The 22,792-nt window shown below is 44.4% G+C and overlaps 1 protein-coding gene across 4 annotated transcripts in view; it reads right to left on the bottom strand.

Moving 5' to 3' along the window:
• Positions 1 to 22,792, bottom strand: part of LOC110283822 (ATP-binding cassette sub-family A member 17) — a 108,831-nt gene that overhangs the window by 69,671 nt on the left and 16,368 nt on the right. For 3 of the 4 annotated variants that reach the window (XM_021149347.2, XM_021149346.2, XM_021149349.2), the window contains exons 4-8: positions 12,856 to 12,983; positions 11,622 to 11,787; positions 6,164 to 6,423; positions 5,275 to 5,391; positions 3,954 to 4,071 (exon numbers count right to left, since the gene is read on the bottom strand). In XM_021149347.2, coding sequence (XP_021005006.1) covers positions 3,954 to 4,071; positions 5,275 to 5,391; positions 6,164 to 6,423; positions 11,622 to 11,787; positions 12,856 to 12,983 — 789 coding nt within the window. The remainder of the gene's footprint in view (positions 1 to 3,953; positions 4,072 to 5,274; positions 5,392 to 6,163; positions 6,424 to 11,621; positions 11,788 to 12,855; positions 12,984 to 22,792) is intronic. The other variant, XM_029471709.2, reaches the window with a different exon arrangement.

Raw genomic sequence — 22,792 nt, 5'->3', positions numbered from 1 at the left:
GAGAGAGTCCTCGCCAACTACAAAACCTGACAGACCACTAATATCCAGAACATGTAAATATATCAAAAACAGGAAAAAACAAACAAACAAACAAACAAACAAAACCCAAGTGACCCACTCAAATAAGAGGCTTAAGATCTGAACAGAGAGTTCTCAAAGGAGGAAAAAAAATACTAAACAATATCCTAAAGAGAATGCTCATTGTTTCCAGAAATTAGAGAAATAAAAATCAAAACAACATTGAGATTTCATCTCACCCCAGCCAGAAGAGCAGAGATCAACAACTACAACAAACTGGTACCAAGGATGTGGGGCAAAGGGAACCTCGTTCATCATGTATTCAACTGCAAACGTATCTAGCTGTTCTAAAATCTGTGCGGAGAACTATCAAAAAGCTACAGATAAATCCCCAAGCAGGCCCAGCTAACCCGCTCCTCCACATATGCCCAGAAGACATGTTCCACAGCTTCCTGCTCGGCCATGTCCACTGCCATCCATTCACCATAGCTGGGAAATGGGAACAACCTGCAGATCCTTCAACTAAAGAGTGATAACGACAGTGTGTTACCCATGCACTGTGGAATACGATTCAACTATAAAGGAGATGAAGTCATGGAATTGTCTTTTTAAAAATAATTTGCTTATTTGTATTTTTATGTACATTGGTGTTTTTTTTTTTTTTTTTTTTTTTTACTTCATGTGTGTCTGTGTGAGGGTTGTTGGGTCCCGTGGAACAGGAGTTACAGTCGGTTGTGAGCTGCCATGTGGGTGCTAGGATTTGAACTCAGGGCTTCAGGAAGAGCAGGCGGTGCACTTAACCACGGAGTCATCTCTCCAGCCCAGAAGCCATAGAATATCGAAGTCTTGAACTAGAAAAGATCATACTGAATGAGGTAAACCCAGACCCAGAGAGGCAAATGTCGTGTGTTCTCTCTCATCTGTGGCTCCCAGCTCAAGTCTTCAGATGCAAGCAAACAACCTGGAGTAACTGCAGGAAACAGGAAAGTCAAAGTTCTTCATGGTGAAGACGGCATGGAGAGGGGAGGAGCAGGGTGCAAGTGATTTGAAGAGGGAAACAGGAAAATGGAGGTGGGGGGTAGTCAAGGAGAAGAGAGAAATAACAATAGAAGTAGAACAAAGGAGAATAAAATCACAGTAAGGGTTCCTAAAAGGGTCACAAAGCATCACGTTATTATCCATTTACCTAATGTTGCAAATAATATAAGTTTGCAATGTGCATATGTAGCTTAAATGAAAATTTCCCATCTGGGCTGACAAGGTTCCTCCCAAGAGCTATAGACTGACTAACAGAAGCACACCAGGCATGAGTAGTCCCTTCAGCATTGTTGGTCAGGATGGTCCAGGAGACTCCCAAAACACTGTAGGTCATGGATGCTGCCCTGGGTTGCCTCCCTGAGACTGAAAGCAAGATCCTATTCCCGAAGACATCATGCATTTGGACATGGCCTCAGAGGAGCCAGGCTGGGCCTGACCTGAGGACCGACTCGCTTTCATGATAACAGAAGGTGCTATGAAATTTTCCAAAGGAAGAAAGAAACCAATATTCCTACACAGCAATGCTGCCTATGGGCTGCAACAACAGCCAGCGTGACACACTAGCGCTGAGGGGACAGCGGAGGCACACATACCTTGGCAGGAACCTCAGCTCTCTAACTGGGTTAGAGGCCCACTCAACAAGAGGAAAACTATGCCTGTTACCAGGAACCTAGCCACCTACCCGGGGCTGGTGAAGTCACGGATCACAGGGGAGAACTTAGAACTGCCTGCCACTCTGCTAAGCTAGCATAACTCCTAACTTCATTCTAAATATTTATTCACACACATGGGGGGTGGTAATGTGTATATACGGATTTTCTACATACACAGGTAAGTCTCACCCTTCATCTAAGGAAACATCAAAATGGAGACCATTACAGAAACCCACAACCAATCAAAGTAAAGAGAACAATAGATGATGTGATGCCAGGCACAACTGGCACATCTACAACCCAGCTCCTGCACCTGAGGCTCAAGAGTCACAGTGGGAGAGGGGGGCAGAAAAATTATTAAAGCCAGAGGGACAGGAAGTCTTCTGTGGGAGTGCATCTTCTAGAAATATCAGAAAGGCTATACCCGTGAAGTCTCATCAACAGCACTGCCTAACCCTAAACAAATATGATCCGATAGCCATGCTAGCACAGAAGGGGAATCCAGCAGACCTGCTAGCACGGGGGGGCGGGGGGGGGATCCTTGTTTGTTGTTTGTTTGGCTTGGTTTTTTTCAAGACAGGGTTTCTCTGTATAGCCCTGGCTGTTCTGGAATTCGCTTTGTACATCAGGCTGACCTTGAACTCAGAGATCCGTCTGACTCTGCCTCACAAGTGCTGGAATTAAAGGTGAACCACCACCCCCTGGCACCAGCACTTTTTTCACGGTAACATTGATGGTTCAAAAGTTTTAAATTTTTCTGAAATTCAGCTACCAGTTGTATCTTTCATTGGCTGCATTTCTGGAGTCTTCAGACGTCATTTGCATAATGCAAAATCATGAAGGTTTTCTCTTAGTGTTTAAGAATATTTCTGCTTATTCTTTGAAATTTCCATTTGTGTATTTAGCATATTTTGATTATACCTACGCTCCCCCACTCCATCCCCTCGGCTCCCACAAGGACACACTCAGCCCACGCCCCTCCTGACTTCATGTTGTCTTTATCTAGTATATGTTCTTATGCATATACGTGTGTGTGTGTTCATGTCGATTTACATGGGTATGCATGTGGAGGCCAGAGGCTGACACTGGGTCTCTTAACTAAGGGTCTCTCACTCATCCAACACCGAGCAAGCCTCAGGGTTGCTTTTGTTTGCTTCCTCCCAGCGTGCATTAGGAATGTACGGTACCGAGGTTTTTTCATGGAGGCTGAGGGATTGAATGGGGGTCGTGATGCTCACACGGCAAACATTTCCCCCACTGAGCCAGCCTCCCTGTATCTTCTTTTAATATGACTTATCAGTTACATTCAGATTTACAATCAGTATGGTCAATTTGTGTGTGTGATGTGTGTAGCTCTCGAGGTCAATTCTTTTGAAGATTGACTTCCGGTTATTCCAGCATCCTTTGCTGAGAAGACCCCATTGTCAAAAGCCAGTCAATTACCAGTGCTAGGCTGGATGATCTACCGGTGTTAAGTTACATGATCTACTTTTGCTTTCATTTGTCCCTTGCCCCCCATTTTGCCTCCTTCTGACTATGGTTTGTGTTTCCGACATCATTGGTCACCTTTGATTTCTAAATGTCTGCTTATTTACTGTGCTTGACCTCGTGTTTAAGGTTTCAACCTTGAGAACCCTCCAGTCCCAGTTGCAGGCATCCTTCCACGAGTATCTTCTAAGTTCCCTGACTTGACTAGTACCCTCCTGTGCTTGCTATAAAGCCATGGAGGGATGGCTGGAACCAGGAGGTAACGTTTAGATCCACATAACTTCTCCATCTTGGCAGGGCCAGTATTTTCTGGGAGTCACATATTGGAGCGAGTTATTTGATATATAAACGTGCAAATATAAATGATAAGCTTCCGGCCCCATTTGTATCACATTTCTTCCTGGTTCTTATAAACAGTCCCTTTTGGGGGGCTGCTGAGCTCATTTTCTGTTCCTTTTACCTTTTTTGTTAAAACACACATTCCTTATGTAATATATGCGTGCGTGTGTGTGTGTGTGTGTGTGTGTGTGTGTGTTATACATATATATCATCATGTGTTCTAACAAGGCTTTAATAGGGAATAGAATTCTCCCACTGCTGAGATAACTATATAAGAGAAAACTTGGCAATGGAGGAGTAATAAATACCTTTGCTGTCAGTCATGGAAATGGCAGACAGAGCATTCAGAGAAAAGTCACTAACATCCATCCACAGAAAATGACGTCAGTACTTAGAGAAAATGACGTCAGTACTCACCTCTTTGGAAGAATGTGCTCATCATGAATGCAAAGAAAATTGTGGCGATGGCAAAACACATTAGAAAAATAAATATCAGGATAGGGTTACTGTTCCTGAACACAGCCACGCTGTTTATCTACAAAACAACCACACAAGTGAAGAAAACATGAGATATCCATAAAACACTGTAGAAAAGATTGTTTTTAATTTAGAATTATAGTTTTTTCAAGGCAGACATCTGATCTACCATCTGTTATCATTTATAAATTATGTTCTGAATATTTTTCAGGGAAAAATAAGTTTGGATTTAGTTTTTGATCTAATGCGAATATTTTTTTCTCTTGGGGGTGTGTGTCTTGGGCATTGCACTAAAGGCCTTCTATACCCATGTCATGTGTTCTACCACTGAGCTACACTGCCAGCATACGTTTATTTCATTTGTGACACTTTCACTAGGACAGATAACTTCAGTGTTCCTGTTGTTACTTTGTGTCTTCTGTTTTAATGTCCTCTGGTTATTTCTTCTGTCTGAAATATTTTCCTGTTTAGTCTGGGTTTTCTTGCCTTCCTTTCATCACACTGATAAAACATTCACAGTTTAGGAGGTAAGTTTTTATACATCCAAGTAGTGGGTTGGTAAATGTCCCCAGGCAAATGTTAGTATCAAACTCTATTGACACCATAAAAAAAACAAAACAAAACAAAACAAACAAAAAAAAAAACATGGTGTCCAGGCGGTGGTGGCACATGCCTTTAATCCCAGCACTTGGGAGGCAGAGACAGGCAGATTTCTGAGTTCGAGGCCAGTCTGGTCTACAAAGTGAGTTCCAGGACAGCCAGGGCTACACAGAGAAACCCTGTCTCTAAAAACAAACAAACAACAACAAAAAACAAAAACAAAAACAAAACCATGGTGACACTGAAGTAAAATAATGTTAGCAAGTATTTTCAACTATTGTACAGTGTGAAATTTATATTTTCAAGCCTGCGGAGAGTAATTTGTGAGCCTCAAGTCCCTAAATACTAGATTAGGTTTGGCAGTACAAGGCGTAACCCCAGCATTTTGGAGATAAAGTTGAGGGTTAACATAAATTCAAGATCAGTCTGGTCTGTAGAGTGAATTCCATGACAGCCAGGGCTCCATAGTGAGCCTCTGTCTCAAAAGAAAAAAGAAAAAAGGGGGCAGGAGAGGAGAAGATGGAAGAGGGTGAGGAATGCTTAATTCCCCATAGTTTCAGCAAAAACCTCTACACATTCATCAATAACTGCGTCACCCACCCCACACCCTATTCTTTCCTACCCATTCATGGCTCACCATATTCTAAAGAACAAAGCATACCTTTGTGCAAAAAAGAACGGTCATAACAGAAACAGTAATTAAGACAGAAATGAAAAACGTGATGAACCAAGCAACCCAGTGCAGCCAGCTCTCCACTCCCATCATACACATATATTCCTAGAAAAGCAAGAGAGCCTGGGGTTAGACTCAGGAGACTAGTTACCAGTGCCGTTGCATGTCTTAGGGTCTCTAGTCTGAGAGTCTGTCACTGCAATCCAGCAGATTCGGGTGACAGGCTGTGTGTGCCTGGACTCTATCAGCCACTAAGGCTGACGGAGACTGATCTAGCTAAATGGTGAAGGAATAGAACAGGGACTGACACTTGGCCAGGTGTACTTCTAGAACCTGGGAGGCAGAAGCAAAAGGACTGTGAGTCCACAGTCAGCTGGAAACACAGTGTGGGCTCAGGACATTCACTGCTGGCCACAGAAGGACACCACGTCTAAGAAATGAAAACCTAAGCAGGAAAAAGAAGTAATGGAGGTCGTGTGACCAGAAAAGCACAGAACGTGAGCAGTGCCAACAGCCTCGGGACCAACTCAGAGGTCACAAAAGCCTCTTAGGTTGTGTTTTCCCAGAAGATGCTTCCAGACAGCCTTCCCACAGATGGGGGTGAGTTAATTGTGGATACAAGTTCCCTGTATGTGAACATCTTCACACCTGCCCTGTTAGCAGCGGTGTGCTGACCTACTAGGACTTATTAGGCTGGGCAATCTAAAAGCAAGCATATGGGCAATATCAAGAGACGGTACTCCCTCCTACAGATAAGAAAGTGTTCTCCATTTGTACCTGAGAGGTAGAGGCTCCTCCCACCTGCCCAGGTCTTGGTCCTATTCGGGACATTTCAACAGCGGCCTCCCCAGAGCCCTGCACTTGAGGACAGAGTTACCTTCTGTTTCCTCTCCTTCTCCAACAAAACAGAATTGGTGATTACGAGCTCAACACAGATGAAGCTGAGCATGAGGAGCAGGGGGAACTCATTCTGAAGGATCACTAAGAATGGGTCCTGGATATGGGGCCCAAACGGGAATCTCTGCACCAAGACGTGGAGATCCTTGAACATGTTGAGTGCTGCTTTGGGGGCATGGTGCCGCATAATCGCTTTGTCTACGGCATGCTGTATGGCCAGGAAGCCTTCTTTGTTGTAGCCTACAAGAAAACAGAGTATCGAGTGTAAGAAAGTAAAGATTGAAGACTGAAAAGACTGAAAATTCGGGTGGCTCCTGGCTAGTCGTTAAGACAGAAGCCAGAAGATGTTCCCAGAGACCTCATCAAACAGCATGGAGGACAGAGAGGGGCCACTCTGGAGGGCTGGGGAAGGAAGCAATGATCAGAAAACAAATTCTGGCAGAAAAGACAAGGCATGTTCTATACAAGGATCTTCCAAGGTAGAGAACACCTTGTCCCTTCGCACTCTGGCTCCGTGGGCAGAGCATCCATTCTACAGTAGTTATTATCCAGTACATACAGGATGGTTAAACTCAATGCATTTGAAAGACACAGACTTCCTGATTGTGCTGACTGCTGCATAAAGAAAGGATTACATTCTTGTACTTTGCTGGCAAGCAACAAGCACTGTCCTTATCATAAGCAGCCCTCTTTTCAACAGTGTAGTGGTGTTCCAGCTTTTGATAAAAAAGATTGCACAGCAAGGATCCCTGGAATGATATCTGCTCTAGTTCCAAGCAAGGGCAAGCAGCCTTCAGGTAGGGGGATATTATCCCTGTAGTAGAGATGACCACTATGTCCCATTGTCTAGATATGGGCAAACCTCCAGATCTGTCAAACTGAGAAAGGGAAGGACAAACTCATGGTTATTAATAACCTGGACAACATCCTGGCTAATGTTACGTACTCTTGTTTGTTTTGCAGGAGTGTTTTCAGTAAACAATTACAGTATATTTTCTGGAATCAGGGTAAGAACTTGAGTATCGAGACTTGGGTTCCAGTTTGGCCTGCAGGCCAAAGGCTTCAAGACCATTGTGCAGTCATCCTATACGGAGGTGTTGACAATACCTCAATTTTGGAAGAATAGTTAGTTGTTTAACTGGTGTCCATGTTTAACCTCTCACAAATAGGGCATCCAAGAAACCTAAAATGAACTGGAGAGCTTGCATCCTTCCTGTGAGAATTGGCTTCTGGGCCCTCACTCAGGAATCGTTGGCTCTGTGTGAAGGAAAGAGCCTTTCAGTGGTGTGCTGTGACTTCTCCACAAGTCTGGAGGTGTCAGAGAGGGAGCTGGGGGCTGTCATGGAGTGGCCAGGTCCAGTAAACTGGGAGCCAAGTGGGGACATCTACACTGTTAAATACAGTTATGTTCCTTTCCACAACAGACAAGATGACAGAAAGCTGTCACTAAGGAAAACTCTCCTTTACTCACACTGGGAAGTTTCAGAAAGCCAGCAGAGCTTCCTGCAGCGAATGCTGAGTCACAAGCCAGCTTCAGAGTCCTGTAGGACATAGGAGCTTCTAGGAATGCCTTACCTCCTGAGTTTAAGGCTACCTGCTTATCCTTAGCAGAATAGGGAGGGGACGTGCCCTTTCTCAGGAAATGAGAAAGATGTTCCCCCAGACCTCATCAAACACCATAGAGGACAGAGAGGGGCCTCTGGAGGGCCGGGGAATGAAGCAATGATCAGAAAACAAATTCTGTTGGGGGCTTTTGTGGTTTTTTGGTTTTTTGTTTGTTTTCACTTTTCGAGGTAGGGTTTCTCTGGGTAACCCTGACTGTCCTGGAACTTACTTTGTAGACCAGGCTGGCCTTGAACTCAGAAATCCACCTGCCTCTGCCTCCCAAGTGCTGGGATTAAAGGCATGCGCCACCACTACCCAGCAGAAAACAAATTTTGGCAGAAAAGACAAGGCATGTTCTATACAAGGATCTTCCAAGGTAGAGAGCACCTTGTCCCTTCGCACTCTGGCTCTGTGGTATTTATTATCCAGTACATACAGGATGTTTCCTGATAAAGGGCCCTTCCCCTTCATATTTGGCTAAGGATAAGCAGGTAGCCTTAAACTCAGGTGAGGCATCTCTAGAAGTCCTATGTGCATTCCCTCCTCCAGAGGGGAAACAAAGGAGTGGGGATTGGCACAGCCAGCTAGGACCATGAGATCTCAAGGAAGAAGCTGCCGCTATTCCCCCCACCCCAGTTGCGGGTAGGCAAGGTGGATGGAATTAGAACCAAAGAGAGACCTAAAGATTCAGAAAGAGCAAGTAAAATCAAATGAAGCCTTAACTAACGCAGGGGTCAAGCAGGGTCATGCAGGGGCCATGTGTTCAGAACTCCCATCCCCCACTGCTGCCACTGTCCCCATGTATGTGGAAGATAGAGGCCAACTTTTAGTGTTATCCCTGAAGAGCACTAAACCTTGTTTTTGAGACAGGGTCTCTTGCTGGGACTGGGGGTTGATGATTAGGCTAGGTTGACCAGGGAGCCCCAGGAATCAGCTGGTCTCTGTCTCCCATTGCTGAGATTATAAACGTGGTATCACACCCAGCTGTCCACAGGAGTCCTGGAGACTCAGCTCAGGTTCTCAGCTTGTGGAGCGGCACTACACCAGCTGGACCATCTCCCTAGCCCCAGGTTCAGGAATTCTAGATACAGAGCCTGGAGATATCCCCCAAAGCAGGAGCGGAATATTTAAAATGACTCAGGCAGGCAGAGAGGGAGGCCTGCAGCAGTGCTTATAGCCGATGTTCTTCCATCATCAAATTTAAGGGAAAGTAGAAATTACAAGAAGTGTATTTACTGGGTAGTGAATGAGGCATGTTTAAACACAGATAATGTATTAAGGCCTAGAGAGAATGTTAAAACCTAGGTAACTGCTACCTGGCTAGCCTGCCATTTATTTTGTGCTGTTACTAATATTATAAGGAAACCTTCTCATATTTTTTTCTTCTGTTTAGTGCTCAAGTTGACTGCATATTCTGTTATGTTCTGTGCTTTGGGAAACCAATCACAACAGAAGTCAGTAGACCTGCTTTGTACAGTTAGCCATAATCATCTTGGACCGGAACCACAGAGCAGCCCTTCCTGTACCTGTATGAGCTTTTATGGTGTTTGCTTTTAAAAGCTGCCGCTGGGATGGACCCCAAGATAAGAGAGACACCTGCAGCTATTTGGAATAAGACTTCCATTTTGCACAGGGGTCAAGTAAAGTTTAAGTTCCCAAGACCTCCCTGGGAACTGATATCCTACTTGGCAGAAAGAGACATGTATGAGGGTATAATGGTCTGTATATGCTCGGCCCAGGGAGTGGCACTAATAGAAGGTGTGGCCCTGTTGGAGTAGGTGTGTCACTGTGGGTGTAAGCTTTAAGACCTTCTTCCTAACTGCCTGGAAGACAGTATTCTACTAACAGCTTTCAGATGAAGATATAGAACTCTCAGATCTTCCTGCACCATGCCTGCCTGGATGCTGCCATGTTCCACCCCTTGATGATAATGGACTGAACCTCTGAATCTGTAAGCCAGCCCCAATTAAATGTTGTTCCTATAAGAGTTGCCTTGGTTATGGTGTCTGCTCACAGCAGTAAAACCCTAAGACAGTGGGTAACTGACACCCTGGTTGGTAAATTAAGACATGAATGTTAGAAAATGCAAATCCAGCTGGCGCACGCCTTTAATCCCAGCACTGGGGAGGCAGAGGCAGGCAGATTTCTGAGTTCAAGGCCGGCCTGGTCTACAGAGTGAGTTCCAGGACAGCCAGGGCTACACAGAGAAACCCTGTCTCGAAAAAACAGGAAAAAAAAAGAAAGCAAGAAAATGCAAATCCCCTGTCACAGTTAAATACTCTAACCAATAGAAGCAGGACAAATGTACGACAGACATGTTCCTAAGAAAATTCTCTATCCCTAAATCCTGATTGGTGGAATAACTTGGTGCAGATGTTTATAGATTTTAAGTTTACTGCTCTGTAGGATTACAGCTGGACATCCCGTGCAGCTCCCGCCGAGTCTGGACTCCGGCCCTGCTGGATTAGTCCTGAGCACATGCTCACTAAGTACTTCCCTAGCTAACTGAGATCGGTGCTCATGGAGTTTGTGAGGCTACTCCTGGCCCCCAACAAAATGGAACATTTGTCAAACAAATACAAACATATGTGTGTTCCATCGATATTAAAGACTGGGTGTGCTGACACACGTGAGCCATGACACAGGCTTGCACCCCAGTAACTTGGAAAGCGCAGGCAGGAGCATTCAAGGTGATCCTTGGCTTCATGAGTTTGTGGTCAGCTTGGGACTCCAAGAGACCCTGTGGGGGTGGAGAGAGAGGGAGGGGGAGAGGGAGAGAGAGAGAGAGAAGTGCATTTGGCTAGTATATGTGAGACACTAAGCTCTGTCCCCAGTATTGTAAAAGTAATACTGAACAACAAAGTAGGGTTAGAGGTACAGCTCAGTACTAGAGTGTTGGCCCATTATGTGGAAAGTCCAGGGTTAGGTCCCCACTACTGCAGGAGGTTTGGGGAGGAGGCAGAAAAACAAGAATGCTACTTCCAGGTGGAAAAGGGAGGTCACATAAACATTACATATTCATAAAGTATGTCATGTTTCCTTCATGATGATAGCTATGTCTTCCTTAAATAATTGGCCATTCTTATTATACTTAGTATGGTTCCACTCTGGTGCTATATGTGTGCTGCCCACAGGTTATCAACAGGCTACTTGAGAGCTGTGGGGACCTGGTGACTGTGTCTGCTAAATTCTCTGCATTCTGGTCCCTAACCACACCCATCAGGCAGAGGCTAGTGGGGCAGAAAGCAGAATGTGTCAATTCTGTGTTCTCCGGTATCTGGGATGCCTTTCCTGGCAGTAACCTTGGAAGCTACCATTATACCAAGATGAATTCCCACACAGCATCCCTAACGGTCAGCAGCGCACATTCAGGGCTAGAGACTGAACACAGGGTTTGTGCATGCTAGGCAAGAACCATGGAGGTATACTCCCAGCCCAGTAGCAACTCTTCTAAAAGAAAAAGAAAAAGGAGTCATTATTTTGTATGACTTTTAACAAATTAAAGAAAGCCACTTGTGTAGTATGTAGAGAACACTTTAAAAAGCAAAACATGAGAAATACAAAACCTCGTACTCCTTGTTCTTGTAATATGTTTTCACTCTTCCGAGCAACTCAATGTCATTATCAACAATCAAAATACATACCTGCTGCTTACACTGAAATGTTCCTGTTTTATTAAATGCCACATTCTCCAAAGGCAGCCCCTTGGACCTCTACTGGAAGGCTAATTAATCTTAGCAAGCCTTCAGTTAGCAGAACAGTATCACAGATATCTAGTACAGAGCAAGGAGGCTGTGCTCACAGCAATGTTACAGGCTTCAGGGTTTCCTCACCAGGGTTTCCTCCATCAGCATACGAAAATTCCCGGGGTGCTTGGCTTAGATTAGGTGGGTAAAGAAAGGCTGTGCACCAGCCTTCTATCTCCTCTTGAAAAAATAAATGCCTCGGCGGTGATACAAAGTTCCTCTGAACATAACTAAAGCGCAAGTCATACTTCACCTATGAAAACAAGGAGAAAACATTTGGCCATGAGATCCTGGAACCCGGCAATGGCACAGGACAGAGCAAAACTGTTAGGCTGTAATGCTAACTAAAGAAAAGCCCACATAGGACAGTGTCCCTCCTAGACTCACACAGTGGTCTTTCCTGTATTTCTCTGGAAATTATCCCTGTGACCAACATGGGAAAATGACACTGTATAATACTCTGGAACCAGGTCACCTAGACCTTAGCCCCAAATTCCTTGTTGAAGTACTGTCACCCTAGGAAAGTTATTTACTCTCAATCATTGTGCTTCAGCTTCCTCACAGTGAAGGGGACAATAATAAGAGCCTGTAGGATTATACAATATGTTATCTGACATGTGTGTGACATAACCTCATGCTTATAAAACATTGTTTGGTTTTTTTATTAATCACAGTGCAAGTTCTAAAAGTCACTAAACAGCCTGCATAGCACCAAAGCCACCTGTGAGTGTTTTATCTACTGCAAAACATAAATCAAATATCCTTGTTCAACATCTTGCTTCCTCTTTAAACATGCTCGCCGAGCTACCAAACCTAAAGTCTGTTAGATGAGCAGTAATGACAATTAACTAACCCAACAGGAAAATTTCTGCTCCCCATCTACCCAACTGCTCTATCCTAAACACTTTACATGCATAAACCTGACATCTAACTCATAAGCCAGGCACTAATTAAAACTCGACTACACAGGTAACAAAACAGATTCGAATCAGAAATGTTAACATCTGTCCCAAGGTTATATAGCCACTAAATTGCAGAGCTAGGATCCAAGATTCTCTGTGGCCAAGTGGTGGAGGTGAACAGCTGAACACTCCATCCTGTACTGAGGCCAGGTACTCACTCATGGCAGATATCTTTTAAACCTCCTGGAAATGACAACGGAGTGAGTTGTAAAACGTGAACCTGAATTATTCATTCATTTCCCCTGGATATAAAATGACAAAGCTGCCATAGAAAAAAATCTGATGGGAAAATTGGCTTGATTAACCCAACCTCAGGGGATCATCACATAGTAAGATGATTATAGGAAGGATTTTCTTACCACAAGTGGCAAAGGTTCATTGCTGCTATTGAAGTCATGGTGAAAAATAATTCCCACCAGTATGTAGAAAGACTTGGGATCCTTAATTATATAGTCTTCAAATAAAGGCACTGAAGGAAAACCTAGAACTATACAGAGAAAAACCCAGTCAGTGAATAATAGCTGGGCATAAAAGCAAACGTCAGCGCCACCCACCCACCTAAGGACACTTAAGATTCCAGCTTATTTCTCCAATCAATCACTCAGTCATTCTGCAAATACATGAACAAGAGAGAGAAACACAAGAAATAAGACGAGTTAAAAGGTATGACTTTTAGCTAGGCAGTGGTAGTGCATGCATTTAATCTCAGAACTCAGGAGGCAGAGGCTGGTAGATCTCTCAGTTTGAGGACAGCCTGCACTACAGAGCAAGTTCCAGGACAGCCAGGACTACAAAGAGATAGCCCTGTCTTTTGTAGTTATGACTGCTAGTCAGTTCAGAACTTATACTGGGAAGACTGTATTCCCAGAAACTGCCAGCAACTATCTCTGGACATCAAGAGAGTAATGCTGAGGAGGGGAATTGAAATGGAAACTTAAAGGTTCTTTGGAAACTCAGTTGTGTTGGATGGTGTTTTGCTGGGGCCCATGAAGGAACGTGTTGCTGGAGCAGGCACAAGAGAAAGGATGTCCCGATAAAGCAAGCACATGAAAAGACACGTGATGAAAGATCCTTTGCTACAGACACGCAGGTATTGGTCTGCCTTACATTGCATAATTGAGCTGCTTTTGTCAGGACTTCTTAGAGAGAAATGAACCAAAAACCTTCTGGTGGCGTGCTGCAGCTTCTTGCTGCTTCGGCAGACTTAGGCTGATTGGCAGAGTGATGTCAGCTAAGACAGATGCACGCGCTGAGGCAGGACCCATGGAGAACATGTGATGTTTGAAGGGAATATAAAAGAATTCAATGGACAGTGATGGGGGCTGAGATAGGCTTGCTTATAGATCTAGCTGGACAACAGCTGGTCTCAAGTCTTCAATGATCTTTGCTTTGCTGAGAGAAGCATAGCCAAGAACTTCCCCTGATGCTCCTGCTGGCCCTGGTCCTTTCTGTTGACTCAAGTGGAGGCTGAGGCCTGGCTCTCTGCTAGGTAGTGCCACTGCTGTGGAATCATGTTTGCCATCCTGACTCTACCTAGCTGGACTGCTGGTGTAATCTGTGAAGTGTTTGTGAGTGGATCAGGCTGCTGCTGCTAACCTGTGAACTGAATTGCTGATTTCCGGACAACACAGATGGGAGTTGCTCCAAAGAACCTTTCTAAACAGGTCCATTCAGCCCTGCCCACCCCCAGTGTTCCCCGTGGGTGGTGGGCTACAAGGGAGGTTAAAGCATTTAAGATCCATCATTAAAATTATGATCCATCATGGAAAAAAGTTAAAGTTACAGGGAATAGTTGTTTGGTTTTGTTTTCTTTGTTTTTAAGAAAGGATTTCCCTGTGTAGCCCTGGCTGTCCTGGAACTCACTTTGTAGTCCAGGCTGGTCTCAAAGTCAGAGATCCACCTGCCTCTGCCTGCCAAGTGTTGGGATTACAGGTGTGTGCCACCACTGTCTGGCTGAGAGAGTAGTTCTCATTTATTAATTATTCTGTATGCTATGTTAGTGCAAGTGCATGTGGAGGTCACAGTATAGTTTGTGGAGTTGGTTCTTGCTGTGGTTTGAATAGCTGTGGCCCCCATAGGCTCACGTGTTTGAATGCTTGGCCTATAAGGAGTGACATTATTAGGAGGTGTGGCCCTGTTGGAGTAAGTGTGGCCTTGTGTGGTGCTGTGGGCTTTAAAGTTTCCTGTGCTGAAGCTACACACAATGTGGCACAGTCTCCTTTAGCTGCCTTCGGATCAATGTACAATGCTCGCTTGGTTCCTCCACCACCATGTCTGCCTGCAGGCTGCCATGCTTCCCACCATGATGATAATGAACTGAACCTCTGAACCTGTAAGCCAGTCCCAATTAAATGATTTCTTTTATAAGAAAATCATGGTGTCTCTTCACCGTAATAAAACCCTAACTAAGGCAGCTCTCTTTTTCCACCTTACATGGATCCCAGGGATTGAACTCAACTGTCAGATTTATGCGGTAAGCACCGTTACGCATGGAGTCGTGATGCCTGCCGACCATAACCTTTGGATACATAACTTGAGATGTGGATCAAGCTTATTGTTTGTTTTTTGGTTCAAGAATGTTTGCTTATTGACCATAGCACATTTGTGGTGGGTTTTTTTGAGATACAGAATGAGGTGCCTCTTTAAAAAAAAGTTTTTATTGGTTCTTTGTGAATTTCACATCGTGCACCCCACTCCCACTCATCTTCCCACCATACCTGCCCTCCATCCTTGCAATGTCCTGGCAAGCAGAGAAAAAAAAGGACCTCGTTGTGAAAGCTCTCAGTGTGTCCTACAGTACTCCCTTTTGTCCACACCTCTTTGCTTACAAATGTTCATTGCAATGACTTGTTGATCTGATGCCAAGCCTCTGGCTTCTGATATTCTATCAGTACTGGAATCTCACTGGGACTCCTCGGGAATTCTGGGGATGGAGAGATGTCTCAGTGGTTACCCACTTGCTGGTCTTGCAAAGGACCCAGATTTGGGTTCCAGCATCCATATGGTGGCTTACAACCAACTGTAGCACAAGCGCAGAGGATCTTATCCTCCACAGGTACCAGGCACATATGTGGTACTCAGAAAAGAAAACACTTACACATAAAATAAAAATAAATGGTTTTTATATTTCCTGTATTTAAGATTATAATTTTTTTTCTTTTCTTTATATAAAGTCCCAGAAAGGGCTTCTGAATGACCTATTCTTTCCTTTCCTTTTTCCTTTCTCTTTGCCCCTTCCAGATTATAGTTCTCCTTTGTTTGTGTGCTTGTTTTTTCAAGACAGGGTTTTTCCTTGTAGCTCTCTGGTTGCCCTGAAGTTTACTCTGTAGACCAGGGTGGCCTCTTACTCCCAAGTGCTGGGATTAAAGGCATTCACTGGCACCACTCTCACCCCCATCCCTCAAACCCCCAGCTTTAAAGAAATCCCTTTTATAGCATATTATATCGTGTGACTTGTCTTCTTAAACCACTGTTATGGTTGCCTTTTTGTATGTAGAAGAAAACTCAACACTTTAACGTGTTCAGCACCCCAACTCTCCCGTTCTCGCCTTTAACTTGGCTTTCTGGCTTTCAGATATTCAGATCTCTAAGTGCTTGCTAACTCTGGGTCCCACCATTCTCTTCCTGCCTGCAGAGCGCCTTGCTCCTGGAAGCTCTCCCTGCAAATGGCTTGTTCTTCACCATGTGTCTTAACCAACTGACCTCCCCAAAGAAGAGCTGTTTGGTTTTATAATCTCAAACTGATGAATGAGTTAAATTAGAATAGTATTTAGTTACTGGGAAACATAAAACCACACTTTCAGAGCAGTGCTTCCCAAGCCCGTAAGAACTGTCGTCGGGCTAGGGAAGCAGGCAGGCTAACTGCAGATCTTCACGGATCTCTCTTCCAAATCCAATTCCCCAGTCTCACCTCCAGCTCTGTAACAGACTACCTGTGGCCTCTCCTCACTCTCTGCCTCCATTCCCAGGGAACTAACCAGACCCCAGTAGAACTCCCTGCTTCCCTCCTTCCTGTGGACCCTCTCAGTGCCCCCTGGCCCCCACTTCTAAGTGTCAGCTTCCAATAACTAGAAACATATGTTACCCCGCCCCCACAGTGGGCACACCTACCAGAGTCTCAGACGAATTCCCTACCAGACAACAAGCACCCACCACATCCTCCTGAAACCCGGAAAAAGCAACAGGAACAAGACATTCACCAAAGATCAGATCAGATAACAATTAGCAACTATAATTACAATCATCCCAAACCCAGATGCCTAGACGCCAGTGTAAAAACACCGTAACAGACAGGGCAGTATATCTCCACTAGAGTCCAGCAACCCTACAGACTACAATAGGTTCTGAGAATGGCAGCCTAGCTGAAGGACAAGACAAAGACCTTAAAATGCCCTTTATGACTATGATAGAGGCCCTTGAAGAGGAAATGAATAATACCTAAATAAAATCTATGAAAACACAAATGTCAGTGGAAGAAATGGATAAGACAGTGCAAGGCCTGAAAGAGAAAATAGAATCAATAAAGAAAACCCAAGGGGCTGGAGAGGTGGCTCGGTGGTTTAGAGCACTGACTGCTCTTCCAGAGGTCCTGAGTTCAATTCCCAGCAACCACATGGTGGCTCACAGCCATCTGTAATGGGATCCGTAATAGGATCCTATGCCCTCTTCTGGTGCGTGAAGACAGCAACTGTGCTCTCACATAAAATAAACTAACAAACAAAGAAAACCCAAATTTAGGAACTCAAACAGGAATCTTAGAGGCAAGCCTCATCAAGAAAATATGATAGGAACTGCTCAGCCATGAAAGATGGGGGAAGGGGTGGTGAGAGCAAGCCAGCCAGGAGGGAGCAACTGAGGGAGAGGTGGCCCTGCCACTGCTCTGCAGTTAGGTGGGGATGGGGGTGGAGGCGGGTGGCAGGTAGCGATGCCCTCTGCCCCCTCAAGCCTCTCCACCTGAGGCAGTTGGGAGAGGGGGCCCTGCACCTTGCCTGGGCAGCACACTAGAGCTGGCCCTGGTAGAGGTGATGCACACAGTGGAGCTGACTCTGGAGGCATGCATGTGGGTGAGCCAGAGCTGGCCCCAAGGGCCTGAGAGCAGAACTGACCCTGCCTCCTGCCAATGGGTGGCCTAGCCAGAGCAGTGCTGGGAAGCTTGTCCTGTGGTGCAGATCAGGGAGAGCCAGTGTGCTGACCAGATCAGCTACCACCCAGGCCCAGATCTAGGACTTGGAGTCAGCCCACCACAAAATCTATATCATCTGTGAATAATCGGAATGCGTGAAAGGGCCAGTTACAAAGCCGCAGGTTCTCCATGACGCAGAGCAACAACAGGATAACCAGGAGGAGTCCTGATAAGGATCTAATATTGATGGTGTCTCGGATGTCAGAGATCTTGAACCAGACCAATGACTCATTGCAAGTGAAGATGTGTGCACAGAGAGATATACTGTGGGACACACTGTGACACACTACAGCTTCCACTGAGATGTTTTCTGTGCTTTGTTGTGTGTGTGTGTGTGTGTGTGTGTGTGTATTTATTTTGTGGAGGAAGGTTACAAGGGTGAAGGGTAGATATGAGGGGGCAGGGAGATGACCAGGACTGAGGTACATGATGTGAAACTCACAAAGAATCAATAAAAAGTTAAAAAGAGGGCTGGAGAGATGGCTCAGTGGCTAAGAGCACTGACTGCTCTTCTGAAGGTGCTGAATTCAAATCCCAGCAACCACATGGTGGCTCACAACCATCTGTAACAAGATCTGACTCCCTCTTCTGGAGTGTCTGAAGACAGCTACAGTGTACTGACATATAATAAATAAATAAATCTTTTTTAAAAAGTTAAAAAAGAAAATAACGCAATTAAAACAGATGTAAACAGCGAATTCTCAATAGAGAAATCTCAAATGACTGAGAAATACAGAAATGTTCAATATCCTTAATCATCAGAAAAATGCAAATCCAAACACCAGTCAGAAGGCTAAGATCAATAACACAAGTAACAGCTCATGCTGGCAAGGATGCAGAGTAAGGGGAGCACTGCTCCATTGCTGGTGGGACTGTAAACTTGTACAACCACTATGGAAATCAGCATAGCAATAGTCCCTTAGGAAGATGGGAATGAATCTACCTTAAGACTCAGCTATATCACTCTTGGGCATATACCCAAAATATGTCCCATCCTACCACTGAGACACATGCTCAACCATGTTCGTTACTGCTCTGTTCACAATAGCCAGATATTGGAAACAACCTAGCTGTCTCTCAACAGATGAATGGATAAAGAAAATAGAATATTACTCAACTGTTTTTTTAAATGAAATCATGAAATTTATAAATAAATAAATGGAACTAGAAAAAAATCATCCTGAGTGAGGTAACCCAGATACAGAAAGACAAATTTGGTATGTGTTCACTTATATGTGGGTATTAGCTTCTAAGCACATAATAGCCAAACTACAATCGATACAACTATAGAGCTTAGGTATAGAGTAAGGGATTGGGGGACAGATCTTCCTTGGAAAGGGAAATAGAATAGATCGTATGGGTGGTGGGGAGGGGAGCTGGAAGAGGAAGACACATGGGAGAGGGGAAGGGATGAGGGACTCCGAGGAGGGACAACTAAAGTTAAGGGCTATTGGAAGGGTAGAATGGTAACCTACTACAGAGAAGCTTCCTATAGTATATGCATACATGAAGGGGATCTAAATAATGGGGAGACAGAGCCCACACCTAGCCATCTCTTGTCACCAAATGAAGCTGATAGTACTGGAAATGGGTTACATCTAATTGAGTTGTTGGCCAAAGACGTCCCATGGGAACCCCCCCAAAAACCCAGGCTATTGCTAAGAGCATAGGTTGCTTCCCACAAACTGACCACAAGGTTCTATTGCTGAACACAATACCTATACTCACTCAACATGGAGAGGTCAAGCTGGCACCTATATAGAGCCTTCACTCCTACACGCTAGTGTCTTTGGTATAGGAAGGCACTCTGAATAATACTAAAGGGAGAAATGTAAACAAGAGCTAAGCCTCAAACCCTTTGACCTACAATGGTGTCCTGACTGCAAGATGTGCTAGTACAATCAATGGTTGCCTATGGCTTGTGAAAGTGGCCAACCAGTGTCTGATTTGACTTAAGATCCAGTCCATGAGATGGGACCCATACCCAACACTGCTCAGGGGACCAAGAACCTGAGACGAGATAGCCTAGGGACCTGGGGTAAAACCAAACACTACCATTCTACTAAAAGAATTAGCAATAAGATGACTCCTGATGATATTTTGCTATACTCATAGATTGATGCATTGCTCAACCACCCTCAGTAAAGCTTCTTCCTGAAGCAGATGGAACAAACATAGACTCATAGCCAGACCTTATACAGAGAGTGAGAGACCCACAGCCAGACATTATACAGAGAGTGAGAGACCCACAGCCAGACATTATACAGAGAGTGAGAGACCCACAGCCAGACATTATACGGAGAGTGAGAGACCTTGGAACACTCAGTCCTAAAAAGAGGTCTCCATCAATCCCTCCCCTCAGGGACCAGAGAACCTTGAGGAAGAGGAGGCATAAAGAGTAGAAGAGCCAGAGAGAATGGAGGGCACCAAGGAAACAAGGCCCCCAAGTCAACAGGATAGACACCCATACGAGCTTGCAAGATGGAGGCAGCGTGTGCACAGTCTACACGGATGGTCCCCGCGCTGAAAGGAGAAGTGGCTCCAACTCTAACCCGGAAGCTATCTCTAATCAGTAACCACTTCCAAAGGCAAATTTAATTTTCTTCAAGGGAGTCTCACTTGAGGAAACAAATTACTCTTAAGTGTAGGCCATGTGCCCAACAGTAGATGCCCAACAGAAAAAAAAAAAATCAATCAAGAGCGTCTTTGGTGGGTGCTTGTTTCACAATATCACATCAGGGCTTTTTGGTTTGTTTTTTTGTTTGTTTGTTTGTTTGGCTGGTTTGGTTTTGAGACAGGGTTTCTCTGTGCAGCCCTGGCTGTCCTGAAACTCACTCTGTAGACCAGGCTAGCCTCGAACTTGGAAATCCGCCTACTTCTGCCTCCCAAGTGCTAGGATTAAAGGGGTATACCACCATGCCCAGCTGCTTTTTTGGTTTTTTAAGTTGTGTTTTTATTGTATTGTATTTATATATAGTTTATTTTCTCTCTCTTTTTACCATTAGGTCCTTGCTTATATATTATGGCTTCCAGTTTAGTGTTTTTATAGGATTCCAGAGTATGCAAACATTTAGGTCTCAGTATCTATATCGGGTTTTTTTGTGTACTTTCTTGGGCTCTTTCTTTCTGTTTGTTTGTTTTGTCCTATTTCAATGTGTTAGTTTTTGGTTTAATCATATTATATTAATTATGTTATACTATATTATAGTTTACTATTTTCCCTTAGAAGCCTGGTTGTTTTCTAAGGAGAGACAGAAAGTGGGTGGATCCAGATGGGAGGGGAGGGGAAGAGAAACTTGGAGAAGTAGAGGGAGGGGAAACCATAATTAGGATGTATTATTGAGAATTTTTTAAAAATTTATTTTCAATAAAAGCAGCAATAAAACTGTCCACATTGAGTGGCAATAAAGCCAGAAGTAAAGCAACCTTTTTTTAAAAAAATTTGTAGCCGGGTGGTGGTGGCACACGCCTTTAATCTCAGCACTCGGGAGGCAGAGGCAGGCGGATTTCTGAGTTCTAGGCCAGCCTGGTCTACAAAGTGAGTTCCAGGTCAGCCAGGGCTACACAGAGAAACCCTGTCTCGAAAAACCAAAATAAAAAATAAATAAAATAAAAAATGTATTCTATATCTTATATCTTTATAATAATAGCATATATAACAATCATAGTAATTTTGAAAAACCTCTTGTGTGAACTCTATATTTGGAAAATGTTTATTCATTTGGTCAAACTGCCATATTCAATAACTATTTACTAGGCCACCTACTATATTCCAGGTACTATAAGGGACACAGTGACAACCAAACCAGACATGGTCCTCTGCCTTTATGAAGATAAAAGTGAAGTGGCGAAAAGTGCACAATGCACAGGAAACTGATAAGGATGCAATTTAGACACTTATAAAAACGCTGATGGAATGTCAAACCGGCCTTTGTAAGGAACAAGACAGTGGAGAGAAACAGAAAGCTGCTGATTTAGCTGCCTTCCTAAAACCCAGAGAGACTGGCACAGCACTGGCTGGTGCATAGTGACCCACAGGAAGAGGGTTCTGAGGAAAGCCCAGAGAAAGGCAGTGCGGGATGGAGCTAGAGAGGAAAGCAGGGCATAGTGTAGAGTGTGTGTGCTGGAAGCCACAGAAGGGTGGAAGCAGGGAATGTGGAGTCCTAGTGGCCTTCTGAGAACCTTTCTGCCTCGGTTCAGAGAGAAGCAGAGAAACCTGTTAGAATCTGTGAGTGCTTTGATTGGTTGGAGATGTGTACTGTATTGGCTTGTTTTGTGTGTCAACTTGACACAAGCTAGAGTCATCAGAGAGGAAGGGGTTTCAGTTGAGAAGATGCCGCGGTAAAATCTAGCTATAAGGCATTTTCTCAATTAGTTATCAATGGAGAGGGCCCAGCCCATGGTGGGTGGTGCCATTCCTGGGTTGGCAGTTCTAGATTCTGTAAGGAAATGGGCTGAGCAAGCCATGGGAGCAAGCCAGTAATCGGCATCCCACCGTGACCTCTGCCATCAGCTCCTGCTCCAAGTTCCAGCCCTGCCTGAGTTCCTGTTCCAACTTTCCCCAATGATGGACTGTAAGTCCATTTGGAAGTGTAAGCCCAATAAACAATAAACCCTTTGGTTTTGGTAATGGTGTCTCATCACAGCAAGAGAAACCCTAACTAATAATGTAAGAATTAGCCAATCAGAGCTACTGACTAATAGAAAATAATAGTGTCGTGAGAGCGAGTTACTATAAGTAACATTTAATATTTTCGTTAGCATTTAAAGCATGTATGCAAGTATACAAGCCTCTGTGAGATAACAAAGTGCAGCCTGGGCCGCGTCCCTTCAACCACCACCTCATACAGTCCCCAGATTTTGAAACACTTCTGTAAGAACTCTCAGGACAAAAATTTCTAACCACGCTATAAAAATGAGGCAGAGGTAGGCAGATTTCTGAGTTCGAGGCCAGCCTGGTCTACAGAGTGAGTTCCAAGACAGCCAGGGCTACACTGAGAAACCATATCTCGAGAAACAAAACAAAACAAAACAAAACAAAACAAAACAAAACAAAACAAAACAAAACAAAACATAACTGCCTTCCCAGGATGGCACAATGACCCCAACCAACC

This window comes from Mus caroli, unplaced genomic scaffold (genome assembly GCF_978045245.1).
Source record: "Mus caroli unplaced genomic scaffold, Mus_caroli_1 scaffold_18, whole genome shotgun sequence".
Lineage (NCBI taxonomy): Eukaryota > Metazoa > Chordata > Mammalia > Rodentia > Muridae > Mus > Mus caroli.
The sequence above is the reverse complement of the archived record's forward strand: the minus strand, read 5'-3'. Positions and strand labels throughout refer to the sequence as shown.